This window comes from Maniola jurtina, chromosome 26 (assembly GCF_905333055.1).
Source record: "Maniola jurtina chromosome 26, ilManJurt1.1, whole genome shotgun sequence".
NCBI lineage: Eukaryota > Metazoa > Arthropoda > Insecta > Lepidoptera > Nymphalidae > Maniola > Maniola jurtina.
In genome coordinates, this window is record NC_060054.1 from 223,501 (window position 1) to 237,558 (window position 14,058).

The following is a 14,058-nucleotide window of genomic DNA, read 5'->3' on the forward strand; positions in this document are numbered from 1 at the left end:
GGGCAGCTATCGACTGAAGCAAGCCCGTAGTTACTATGGTGAACATTACTTATAACCAAATGGTGCATTCATCACAGAGCTCGCCGGAGATATCCCAGTGGCAGAAGTTTGGGAGATGGCTGGATGAGATCACCTAGTATTACAAGGCCGCATACAATCCAGGTATGAATAAACGAATTTCGTCTACATTGCAACTGATCCAGAACTTCGTGGGAGTCAAAATAATTGTGCGTGTATTCAAATTCGTATAAAACAATCAGAACAGTAACAAAATCATAAAATCGGTTACAATCAATTATACAAAGTATATTAATTTTTTGTATAACTTGTATAACACGACATATAATGGTCCCACAGGCTTCGGGTCATAATGACAATTGCTTCAAATCATTAGTTCTAGCAATATCTAACATTATTTTATGTTTCCCAGCACTTTTAGAAATCAATAAAATGTATGAAAATGACGAATCTTCGACCTTGTATAACTTGGTTCAGAGCAATCCTACAACTTTTCTGCCATATTAACTATTACTCCAAATGGCTAGTTCTAACGATCAGTACCATTTTTTTTCGTTGGCCGGCACTTTCAGAAAAGGCCCAAAAATGTATGGAGCTAGAATGATCTCCGAATTAATAATAAAAAAATATGAAACGTTTTTTTAAATCAAATCATAGCACTAGATACAGGTATTTCCACTTACTTTCCGAATTCTTTTCTTTCGTAGAAAAATATTATTTTTTAATTTTGTCAAGTTGAGAATTTCTTTCTGGCTCATCATTTTTCGCGTTCATTGTTTTTATAATTTCATTGAAAACGCTGGAATAGTTATTATAATTTTATCACGAATGGTTGGAAGGTATTTTTTATTCTTCACTAGTATATATTTAGTAAAAAAAAAATACGAAAGTTTTTCAATAAATCTTACCACCTGAAGGTTTTAAATTAGGAGCATTTTTTCCTAAATCTGATTTTTAATTAAATAGAAAAAAAAACAAGATTTACTTGGCTTTATCATCTCTCCTAATCTAGAAGTATTGCATTCAAAGTGTAGTAGGGCTCAAAAAGAGATGAAAAATTCTCTCCCACATTACTTTCAGAAAAGATAAATTGCTCGCGTCCGCACTGATTTATAGTCAGAAAAGGAATTCCTAAAGAAAAGATCTTTCACTGCCCGGACATCTATCAACCAAGTTGTGAAGGCAGATTAAGGGTGGAACCACACTTCAAACCTGAGACCACAGTGCGTTATATATTAGCAATGTGATTTTGGTAATATTATAGTTGATAAATACTCTACGATTGTCTTTTTAAAAGGATTTTGAGCCATATTAAAATTTGCCATTATAATCCCCGTTATCCTTCAACTAAGTACGAAGCAGTCCATAAATAACTTTTAAATTCTTTGATTTTGACTTTAAATACTGTCGCGATTGGTTCTGAATAGCAGGTGCAAGCGATTAGTTAATCAGTTATCATGGGAGTACATGATTGGTTTATAAGTCAGCCTTGCTTTCGGCATTTGCCAATTTTTTCCACTAGGTACGTCATTTTTGCTTGAGTTATTTGCCAATCACTGTAAGTGCCTTTAGGACTTCGTGAAGCCTTAAGGATTAAAATCAGGACTTCTACGCTCGCTTGTCTCTCCAGTGAGGCTGCAACAGCCCATTTGGTCAAGCACTATATTTAGCAACATCCGTGGTGAAGGAGAAAGCGCTGTCCTAGAGGAAGTCCACAGATCCCGGGTTCGATTCAATTTAGGGAGGTTCAATTTCATAATTTCAAAAAAAGTGGGTAGGATCTGGTGGCAAGTTTGAATCTTACCATCTTACCACCAAAATTGTGCTACCACGACGTGATTTACTATTCCAGAACGATATCGTGTAGAAACCAATCAGGGATAATGGGTTTTCAAAACTGCCCTACTCCTTCCAAGTCAGCCCGCTTTGATTTTAGATTGCAACATCATTTTTTGCAAGGTGAAATCACAGTTTAATGTTAATTTGTCATAGAATTATACAAAATTTATCCGAAAAAATATACGCAAACAAATTGCTGACAATACAGGCCAAACGGCCTTTCAGAAAAGTTTTCTGTACATCTATCAAGCAAGTTTCTGACGGCAGATTAACGGACCTATTCTTTGCTTTCACGGATTCATGTAAATCCCTTGAATTTTAGCAGGTGCGCCGTTTCTACTTGAATAAATACTTTTAAATACCTGCTTACAATATTTTATACAAACTTCTTGTTTGTATCTTCTTTTTTTAGTTATTCATCTTTTAAATTGTTTCCCTACCTAATTAGTAATTTAATTCATTTCATCAATAGGATAATATGAATATACCACTGTTAATTAAAGCCCTCCTCTGGGCCATAACATACAAAAATAGAGTCTGAAATTAGTGATTCAGCAGCATAGAAGTCGTAATTTCTATAGGGTGAACAGGGTCGAAGAAAAAAGGTTGTTAGATAATAATTGATCAAATAATAATAATTGAATGCTGAAGACCAAGCAAAGTGGGCGGTAACTTGTAGAAAAGTGGACCCGTCCTAGGTAGGATTAATTAAAGAAGTAGAAAGAAGAAATAGGAACGAATCACGTAACACGATATAAGTTGAAACGATAAACAGCAAAACTGTAGCACATAAACATGTAGTTAACAAGCAGAATATAATATTGGATTTTGTGTTCGAAACAACAATAAACATTGCAAAACAAACATTATAAACTTTCTTTCAACAAATAAAGTCAAATATTTAAAGACCGAAACCGCGCATAAATACTAGGAGTTCATACAGACAAGAGAGTTCTCCCACTCTTCCCTTTTGTAAGTGAGAGGGTGTTAAGAAACCCCACGAAAAACAAGGAGAGAAAAGGAGCGTTGTAGGTCTAATGTAAAAATTCTTCGTGAGGAAAAAAGATAGAAACAGCCCCATCCGCCCAGTGAAAATGAAATGCGCAACGTAGGAGGGTAATTTCTAGGGCTGCCTATAGTACCTAATTAATATATAGGTACTTTATAGTAAGGAACTGAACTTTATTTCGGAAAAAACGTATTTCCATATACCTATTCTGAGACACAAAGCAACTTGATTTTTATGATTGTTTATTCATTCTGTAATATATCCTAAACTACTGTCTAAGTAATTATTCATTAGCTTGTTTCTCAGCGATCAAGTATAAAGCATATTATTATATCATTGAAACTCGAAATATTTCCGAGTTTTTTAACATATTCCGCCAAAAAAATTAGCATATGGAAAACAAAATAATATCTATTTCATATACTGAGCGACATATCACAAGAGCAAATGATACGCCTGAAAATGTAGATTTACTATGGTAAAAAATAAACCTTAATAAACGTAAAAATTAATCAAAATTTTACTGTTTTTGGAGATACGAGAGCACAGAGAAAGAAATCATTTAAACTTCAGAATTCTATAACCGTAGTCAGCTAAAAATTACACTTTTCTCACCAAAAATAGTGGGCAACCCTTGTAATTTCTGTAGAGCATCTGGACTACACAGAATAAGTTTATTTTCAATAAAATAACGACTTTTCCCGGCGGCGCTGTTTCTATTACATGGGCTTTTGAGCAGGAAATCATTTTCCAACATATGCGGGGATCTTAATAAACATTCACAATATGGAAACTCCCAAGTCTACTGTTCTTCGGAACGAGCAAAGTTACATGGAAAAAATATCTAGGTCTATTTAGATGAGACTCTATGAGACAGCTGGCAGTCTCAGCACATGTACCTAGAGCTTACAAGTTAGAACATATAGCACAAAGTTTGATCAAAATTGGTTGAGTAAAACTCGAAATACAGCTTGTTTTTAAAACTTTCTATGGAGTTTTGTGTAAAAGCATAAACCTCTGTGGTATAAGCCTACCTAACATATCTAAGGTACTATATGGTACCCCTCGGCTTCGTTCCGGTGGAATTTTCGAAAATCTTCTTATTGTTGGTCATAGGAGTCTACTTCTAAGCAAACCCACATCCAAAAACGCAAGTTTTACACTGGTTTAATATTGTAGTTAAGGCAGGAACATTTTTTTTTTTTTTTTAAAGAATATTAGCCATGTTAAATGACTAATATTCCCCTTTCCTCTCCAACTAAGCGTCAGGCTTGTGCTAGGAGTAGGTACGACAATAGTGCAACGGGCGGGGTTTGAACCGTCGACCTTTCGGTTTTCAGTCCACTCCACTACCGGTTGAGCTATTGAGGCTCAATATTGATTTAATATTAATTAGTCAGTTTGCAATAAAACTATCTATGGATTAAACAATTCATAAAACAAAATATCATCAATTAATTACATATTAAAATGCAGTAAAAGTTATTCAACTTTATTCCCCGTCGATCCACCGGTTGGTCGACGCAAAAAGTTACGTTCTATTGTTTATACCTGTCAATGACACTTGACCGCTCGCCGCACTTGACAAAAACAAGTGTCGAGCGATCATAAACATAAATTTTGTTTTACTGATTTTTTGCACAGGTATATTTCGTTATTTTTTTATAATAAATGGACGAATTCGTTGCCGCTCCAGCGCAGGATAGCGAAAATCTTTTACAAAAATATCCGTTTATTATTCAGATATCAATTTTAGAATATTTAGAAATGTAAGTATAAGTTTGTACCTATAGCTACCTACCTTAACTTAATTACTAGGTAATTTTCAAATATTTAGTACGATTTATTTAGGTAGATATAAAAAGTTTGTACCTACTACAAAAGTGCTGGCGTGGTGCTGGCCAGTTAGAAAAAAAAAAGTAAACAAAACAATAAATACCGTTCGATTTTCAAACTTTGAAAGCGCGAATTGCAAATCGAAATCGACGCCAACTCGTCCGTAAAGAAAACACAATTGAGTGTAGAAATTACGTAAAAATTGTCAATTTACCGTTGGAATCTTAGTTCTTATACCTCTTAGTGATTTTATAGTGTTTAGGAAGTGTAGTTGTGTTGTTTTCTGGTGTTAAAATGATGGTGTATTCCAGCGGCGCGCTGGGCGGTTTGGAGGTGGTGGAAGGCGGGCTGGTGGGTGGCGATCTGGCGCACGTGCTCAGCGCTCAGGCGGCCGCCCACGCTGCAGCAGCCCACCAGCAGCAACAGCATCAACAGCAACAGCAGCAGATTGCTGTGCAGCAAATCAGTGAGTAATTTGACCACTTTTTCTGTAATTCATATCTATATCCATACTTACTAAAATTATAAAGAAAGTGTCTGTTGGTCTGCTCGCTTTTCACAGCTCATTTGGTTAGCCATTTTTGACAAAATTTGGTAGAGATGTAGCTTACATACTACCATGAAAGGAGCCTACTTTTTGACCCGAAAATTAAACACAGGATTTTCAAAAAACTAAATCCATGTGGACATAGTTGTGGTCATCATGGTACAGAGATAGCTTGCATCCTGGAGACAGACATAGGCTTTACTTTCAGTGTGGAAAAATCAGAGTTCCCACAGGATTAATATAAGACTAAATCCATGCTGACAAAGTAACAGGTATCATCTAATCAGTATTTTAAGAGGAGAAACTACTGACTGATAATAATATATTAACATACTAATATATTTAACTCAAATAGCTAGAAACTTAGGATTTCTCTTGTAGGTTATTTCTATATACCTACTGTTTACTCCTAGTAAGCAAAGAATTTTAATGGGATTTTTAAAAACCTTAATCCATACAAAGTGATGGGAATCAGGTAATTTAACCTAACCTAACCACTACAAAAATCTTTCTAGAGATAAGTGTGATTCAATTTTTACTGTACCAATATTCTTATTATAATGACAATTAAAATATTCAAGTAAACAAAGTCCAATAAGATAAATACTGAAACAGAATCATTTTAAAACATAAAATGGTTTTGTATGATACCTATTTAAACTTTATGATGAGTTGATCATGATGAAATACGATACAGGAATTTAGGGTTCCATGCATATCATGGAGTCATTGCCACCATTGTAGTTAGTATGTTGGTAGCATAGTAGTTAGACACAGAATCAGCCCAGACTAGACCTGAGGTAATTTAGATATTATAAATTCAGAATTCCTTAACCCTAGATTCCCAATGCCACTCATCATTAACTTAGAGGTATAGATTTGAAAAAAATCATTATTTCAACCCTTCTTACTACTGAATATGGGTCTCAGGACTGAATGAGAACAGTTTAGGCCATAGTCCACAATACTGGCCCAATGTGATTGGCAGACTTCACACACCTTTGAAAACAATATGGGGAACTCTTAGGCATGCAGGTTTCTGTTAAAGCAAGTGATATTTAATAGCTTTAAATACACATTGCTATGAAAAGGAAAGGTCTGTGCTCAGGAATCAGTAAAGCGAGTGTCTGATTGAACCCCCAACCTCCCGAAAAGAAGGCTGATGTCCTAACCACTAGGCTATCACCGCTTGTGTCTCACTACTGACTTATTATTATCTCTTTACCAGAAACGTCTCCATCATCAGGCCGGTCCACCCCCGTAGCGACCACAGCAGGCACCACATCCCCGTCACCATCAAAGCTGTTCGTGGGAGGCCTAAGCTGGCAGACCAGCTCAGAAAAGCTAAGGGAATACTTCGCCATGTTTGGAGCCGTCACAGATGTGCTCATTATGAAGGACCCGGTCACACAGGTGAGACGTGGGTAGTTTGATAGTAGATTGGTTGTAAAGTTTTGGGTTAACAGGGCTCTCTCCGTCACTCGCTTCATACAATCGTAGTTCCAATTTCATTTGAATATTAAGCAACCAAAGTCCATGAAATTTTGCAGACATATTCTAGAAACTAATATCTGTGCCTGTGGTTTTCCAGATTTCTGTTAAAATATTCGGTTTCAAAGTTACGCGGTCTTAAATTTTTCATACAAATCTTTGAGCCCCTGTAATTTTAAAACTACATATTTTTAGAAAAATCTAAAACACCATAGACACAGATATTAGTTTCTAGAGTACGTCTGCAAAATTTCATAGATTTTGGTTGCTTAATATTCAAATGAAATTGGAACTACGTTTGTATGAAGCGAGTGACGGAGAGACCCCTCTTAAATAATGATTTTAATCAACTTCAATACATATTGTAGGGCTGTGTTCACAGTTGTATCATATGGTGTATCATATTGATTGGGGAGTGATAGTGATAGAATTCGAGCATCAAAATTTTTTTTTTTAAATTAAAACTCAAACTCAAAATCATCATCAAGAGCAACCGCTGAGTTTCTTGCTGATGCTTTTCAGTAGGAAAGGCATTCCGAACCAGTGGTAGATGTTTTGACGATTCAAAAGTACTTGTAAAAGTTTAATTGAATAAAAATATGTTGAACTTTGAATTTATTCAATGTAGGTATTATTGTACACCTTTTGATAGTCAGATTTGTAAGATGATAATATAGTTAAAATAATTCTGATACAAGTTAGCCCTTGCCTGCGATCTCACCTGATAGTAAGTGATGATGCAGTTTAAGATGAAAGCGGGCTAACTTGGCAAGGATATTGTATGGCAACCCCTGAACGGTTTCTACTTTTTAATTTTTTTGATTCAAATACAAGTTAGTCCTTGACTGCACTGGTAGCCCACTTGTGTAGAAAGTTTCAGGTTAGCACCTGAAACTTTCTACACAAGATCGTACCGGAACGCTAAATCTCTTGGCGACACTGCTCTACCGTTAGTAAATTGATAACTAGCCCCGGTCGAAACCTCCCACCAGACCAGACTAGAGACAACTTAGAAAATATACTTAAAATCCCAAAGTGCCCCTGCTTGGAAATCGAACCCGGGAACTTCCGCTTATAAGACCACAGCATTTACCACTGCACCAGGGAGGTTGTCAAAAATACACATTGTGTTTTGGTATTGTGTATTTCTTGCTTTTCCTGCTTCATTAGTAGTGGGAGGACGGGCAGGACATATTATTATATCGCATGCCGCACGTTCTACCATACAGATTTGTCTGTTAGGGCTTAGGTCAATTATAGCAAATTAAGCATTAAGTTCCTTGTATAACAATCTTGATACATTATATACAGCCTTTGTGACAGATATGATACACCAATATAATCGTGAATGAAATGTATGGGGCAAGCCTAATGCTATATTAATTTCTGTATGAAATATGGATTCAGAACTGTCAAGTAATTTTTATAATAATATCCCTGTTTTGAAGTTGGTTAAAAAATTACTTTGGTTTACAAAAGATCTTTGGTTGTTCACAAAACTTAGTAAGTAAACTCAATTGATGTAATAGATGTTGGTACAGTTTAAACGCTCAATTCAATTTCAAATATTTTGTGTGCAATCAAAGGGACATTTTTTTTTATTTAAAATAAAAAAGAAATAATGATGCTAATCTTGTTGTACGTAATCTCTAAACCAAATTACAATGGCAGATTAAAATATTACTATCTCTTTCATAATGCTCCTGCAGAAAAGGATAGCACTATAGTCTACAGAGATATGGAGAGTATACTCTCTCCATATCTCTCTAGAGTATAGAGCGCCATAACAAATGACAGACGAAAATCTCAATGGGCGTTAACGTTAATTTTGAGAGGCCAACCAATCACTGACCATATTTTCAAAAACATTCGAAATTCAATTCGAAAATGTTTTCGAAAAACATTCGCAATTTCAATTCAAAAACGTAGTTTCGTTTGTGATTGGTTGGTGAATCAAAATGGTTAGCGCCAACCGAGATTTTTGTCTCTATCATTTGTATGGGACGTAACAGAGAGAGCTGTATTAACTTCTTTCCTCAGATAGAGTATAGATATAGCTCTGTCAGATTTGTTTAGTTTAGAGATTGTGTACAACCGAACTAGCCACATCAACATTCTGTATTTAAATATACAGAATGTTATTAGTTTCTTTATAATTAAATCCTGTTTTTTTTTTTAAATATAATATTCATATTATAATAAGTGAAATATGCTTTTCCATTTAATTTGCCAAATAATATTGATGTTGTACAAATAAATTTTTCTCTAGACAATTTTGAGTAATTTTTGATTCATAAATAATTTTTATTTAAATATTTTAAAAAAATATTTTCATACAATACGCTTTGAACTCCATTAATAAATATTTTGAATTAAAAATTACTCTAAATAGTTTAGAAAACAATATTAAAAACAAAAATATATATAATCAACTTATAGGCGGCCATATTGAAAGCACAGATACAGATAATAAAGTGTTGTTTCTCCAAAGACAGCCATAGACTAAACGAAGCCGGAGCCATGTTGGGTCAGTGTCTAGATTTGATTGTCTTTTGGACTATCGGTTAGGTTAGGTAGACATAGGGTCTGCGAGTGGTTTGTGTACCATAAACAAAATGCTATTTTTTATTTTTAAATAGGGTTATTTTGTTTAGGGTAGTTGAAAATAAAAGCACTATTAATTAATACAATATCAAAAAACAGCTTTATTAACTTTTAATTTTTACTTTAAAATTATTTTACTTTACTATTATTACTGCGCATCAGTGTCTAAGGGCGCATGCCCATTAAAGCGAAACAAAGCGGAGATATTTTCAATCACATTGCAAGCAGATGGGGCAATAAAATGATCATGCCATATTTTAATATTTTGATTGGTCTGCTAAACGCGCCTCCACTCTGTTCTGCTTGAGTTGACAGTCATCCTAAGTGCAGAGTTCTAGTTATTTTCAAAAATATATTATGGAATTCTTGATACATAGTAAAAAGATCTTCAATATTATTATTTTTATAATGAAGGGAAAATTTATGCTTTCTTGTCATTAAAATGTCAAGATGTTGTTTTTAAAAATAATTATTTACTGTAGGCAAAATTTCTGTTGTTCAACAGTTGTATTTTTAGACCAGTTTACCAAGGGACCCAACGCTTCAAACATTTAAGTTTTCGCACATCACCTCTTTGAAATGCAAGTGTCTCTCTATTTGTCTTTGGTAAGGAAATATGAGAAAAACAGCTATTTATTTGAAATTTTGTTTATGGTACAGTAGACAAGTAAACAATAGTTGGGCTATGGTTGAAATGACGTATTTATGTACACTAAAATATACATGAAATAGTCTATAATGGCATGCTAGACTCACTAACATTCTAGAAATTGTTAGGTAATAAACAATCTTTCTAACCTCTTGACCTGTCTCTATATATACGATTTGACGTCTACGGTAGATTCCCGTTTTGTAAGTTAGTGTTGCCATATTGAAAAATCAATATTCAATGTAGCTTTTTTATGTAAAAAAATATCATGAAAGTAGATTGTCGAAATTGTAAATCAATCCTTTTTTTTGTTACTTTAAGTACCTGATTTATTTTGGTTTTCTTTGATTTGGATAATGATCATAGAACGAAAAAATTACTTTAATCATTCTTCAACTTTACTAACTTGCATGTAGCAACACTAACTCCAAAATTTCTGTGTTTAAAAGGTGTACATTTCACTCATTAGAAATATAGCTAATTATTAAGCAGGTTGTTAATCTAATACCAAAATAGTAATGAAAAGTACTTTTAGTATAGCAACACGGGGGTAATTTTTAATAATACTTCCAAATTGGTAGAAATTTGTGACAATATGGGTGATATTGCTTGGTAGGATTTTAGACAATTTTGCTAGCTAAATAGTTCTTTCGTCGATATAATATAGTTTTTGGGCTGTCATATATAAAAATTACCATTTGTATGGTAGTAATTTAATACCCGTTTGTCGTTTTTTATTACAATTGTATAACATTTATTATAACAAGTAAATCTTTGTTCTATAGTATTGCAAATAACCGTATGTTTACGTCCTCTAGTAAAAGTTTTAGTAACTAAACTGATAAATAAGCATGAAAGTAATCATATCCCGTAAACATCCTGACTTTGACAATTTTAACCAGTATGTAGGTTTTTGTAGGTAACTTCTGGTTATTGAATACTAGTTTCCTATTAACATTATAATAATTTATGTTGCTCCCAATATAACCTTTCAGTCATGCAAAAATTTTTGTATCCTTTAATTTTTTTGTAATTTTACTATCTTGGTAGAGTTTCATATAAGTACAGGTGCAAGAGTTTGCCAGCGGTCGACGAGGAGAAAATTTAAATAATGATTTTTGTATTAAAAAAAAAAACTGCATTACAACATTAATAACAGATCAGTTATGTCAGAGTTTCTTGGGGTAATCTTAAAGTGCAGTTTTTTAAAATACTTTTCACTTTACACATTTCTCTTACTAAAATTCCTTAAATGTAATACATTAATTTGAATGAGACCCATTCATCGCCCGTCAACATCTTATCTGTAGATATGCGAAATTCGATCAAGATTAAAGGAATCAATTTCAGTATGATGTCAAAAAAATTCGAACTACCCTCCCAAAAATTTTTGCATGCAAACTACCCTCAACTGGATAACTGAAGGTCCGCCGCGCGCAGCGTTCGCGCGGCTTCGGCTTCATCACTTTCCAGGAGGCTGCGTCCGTCGACAAAGTCCTCGCGGTCCCCGTGCACACGCTGGACGGCAAGCGCATCGACCCCAAACACGCCACGCCGAAAAGCGCGCCGAAACCCGCCAAAACCAAAAAGATATTCGTCGGCGGCGTCGGCCAAGACACCTCCGCCGACGAAGTCCGCGCTTACTTCTCCCAGTTCGGCCTCGTCGAAGACGCCGTGATGTTGATGGACCAGCAGACGAAGCGCCACCGAGGATTCGGCTTCGTCACCTTCCACTCCGAAGAAGCGGTGGAACGCGTGTGCGACATACATTTCCATACGATTAAGAATAAGAAGGTGGAGTGTAAGCGCGCTCAACCCAAGGAAGCGGTCGCGGCTGCTCCTCTAGCTCTGGGGAAGCGGTTGGTGTTGCGTCCCGGAAGAGGTTTGGTTTACGCAGCGGGCGGCGTCGGGGCGGTGCCCACGGTGGGCGCCCACGCGTACAGGTACGCCCCGTACGCGCTGCCGGCCGCAGCGACGACCACGACGCTGGTGGCCCCGCCCGCGCCGGCCCCGGCGCCCACCTTGCCCCAGTTCGGCGCAGCGTATTCCCTCGCGGGAGTCGACATGTCTTCTTTCCAAGGCGTCGACTGGAGTGCGATGTACGGAGTCCCCATGTACATCTAAGCGTCGCCGGAACACCCCCCACCTGAAGAAGTTAACAGAGGTTAGGTCACTGCGCTCGCAGCTATTATTTTTTTCTCTCCAAACAGTTCCTATATGATTGTTTTCGAAAACGTCTTGCCACGTTAAATAGACGCGCGCGTGGTTTTCAGTATTTATAACGTTTTAAGGCTCATCGACATAGGTTAAGGTCAATTTCTCGAAGCAATATTTTTTGGCCCGCCAGAGGCCCGAAGCAAAGATACGCATTTTTTTTAAATAACTACTTAATTAACGTAAAGTTAAGGCGAAGATCTCAGATAATTTAGTTTGTCCTTGATATTACGAAAAAATAAAAACGTTTTTTTTCTCTCTCTCTCTCTTATATTAATTACTTATTATTAGTAGATACTTAATACTTATGTTTCTTGACTTGGTTTTTTTTTTGTAATTGTAGTGATTAGTTAGTGCACGACCGTTGGCAATATGATGATTATTATTAGCATTAATAATATATGTAATTATTTATAGTATAGTTGTGAGGAGTGTACGGTGAATCTCATTGCAGCTCTGTATTGTTTTTTTTTAATATTAATTATAAAAATGACGTATTTTACGAACGCCGCGTAACGTGCTGTTAACTAAATTATTGATAATTAAGTAAATTATATGTACGTACTTAAATCAGTATTACAATTTCGTGCCATTTATATACAAATTGTGCCAAATCTCGTTTTTCAACAACTTGCGACGTTTTGCGCCATTAATGTTGTTACTCTGTCAGCTGGCTCTGATATCTAAAATCTCTTTTTGTTAAAATCATCAAAAAAGTTTGTTTCCCTCATAACTTTCTATCTATAAATAATTGTCAGTATATACGTAAAAATGCATTCGCGATAGAAATGCTAATTTATTAATAATAATAATACTATATGTAAATTAATTATTGAAATCTTCAAAAAATATATATTTATTTGTCCTCCAAACTTTTCCCTTATAATAATTAATTTGTCAGTACATATTATATACGTAAATACAAGAAATGTAACTGAGACCGATAGGAATATACCTATCATGTTAGTAAAAAATACGCCCGTTAAAATTATCTAGCAAAAGAAACACCCACATTTTTTTTTTAATGCCCTAATCGATCCTAAATCCAGTCCCCAAACACGTTTATGCCAATCAATCGTTTAATTCTGTCATGAAAACCTAGCTCAAAATCTACCGAAAGGATGTTTACGGGAACTAAAAGTATATTTATGTCAACATATATGACATGTTTATGTCAAACCGGACGTGCATTTGCGTCAACGCAACGTATGTATCAACGTAACGTCACGTCAACGTAACGTTACGTCAACGTAATTAGACGGCACGTCACGCGGCGACGGCAGCTCACTCATTATACATATCTAACTCTGAAGCAATCATTATTACTGCATTGTATGACTGTATTTGTATGTATGGATTGTAGACTTGTATGACGTATGGACCCGGGGTTGTGGCGTGTTTTGAGATTTTCTACCAATAATCTTTTTAAAAAGAGCAATTTTTTAGTTTTTTTTTTTACTATGGACTAAAATATTTTCATTTTTATAATGTGATTTTTATAATGTGTCTATATGTATTATGCTAAACTCTAAACTCGACTAAAATGACAGGTCTAAGGCCTCATTTACACGAGAGATAATGATTAAATGTACAAATAGAACAAATGTATTGATCAATATATTTGTTCTATTTGGACATTTTTTTAACGGACGTAAAAAAAGCTCTCGTGTAAATGAGGCCTAAATATATTGCTGTCCCTTTCATAATGAAGGATTTAGACTTCTCATTTTAGTTAAGTTTAGATATTGTGTACCTAACGGAATTAACCAATTGAAATAGTAATTTGTCTTTGAATATAATCAAAGGCAGTATTTTTATCAAATCATTTAAATAATGACATTCAAAATATAA

At 35.0% G+C, this 14,058-nt stretch overlaps 1 protein-coding gene across 2 annotated transcripts in view; it reads left to right on the top strand.

Annotated features, from left to right (window-relative positions):
- LOC123878835 (RNA-binding protein Musashi homolog 2-like) overlaps positions 1-12,683 on the top strand; it is a 138,318-nt gene extending 125,635 nt beyond the window's left edge. The window contains exons 1-4 of one of the 2 annotated variants that reach the window (XM_045926182.1): positions 4,507-4,635; positions 5,014-5,168; positions 6,478-6,662; positions 11,434-12,683. In XM_045926182.1, the coding sequence (XP_045782138.1) occupies positions 4,538-4,635; positions 5,014-5,168; positions 6,478-6,662; positions 11,434-12,117 (1,122 nt within the window). In that variant the 5' untranslated portion in view covers positions 4,507-4,537 and the 3' untranslated portion in view covers positions 12,118-12,683. Of the gene's footprint in view, positions 1-4,506; positions 4,636-5,013; positions 5,169-6,477; positions 6,663-11,433 lie in introns of those variants that run through there. The other variant, XM_045926183.1, reaches the window with a different exon arrangement.
- The last annotated feature ends 1,375 nt before the right edge of the window (positions 12,684-14,058 follow it).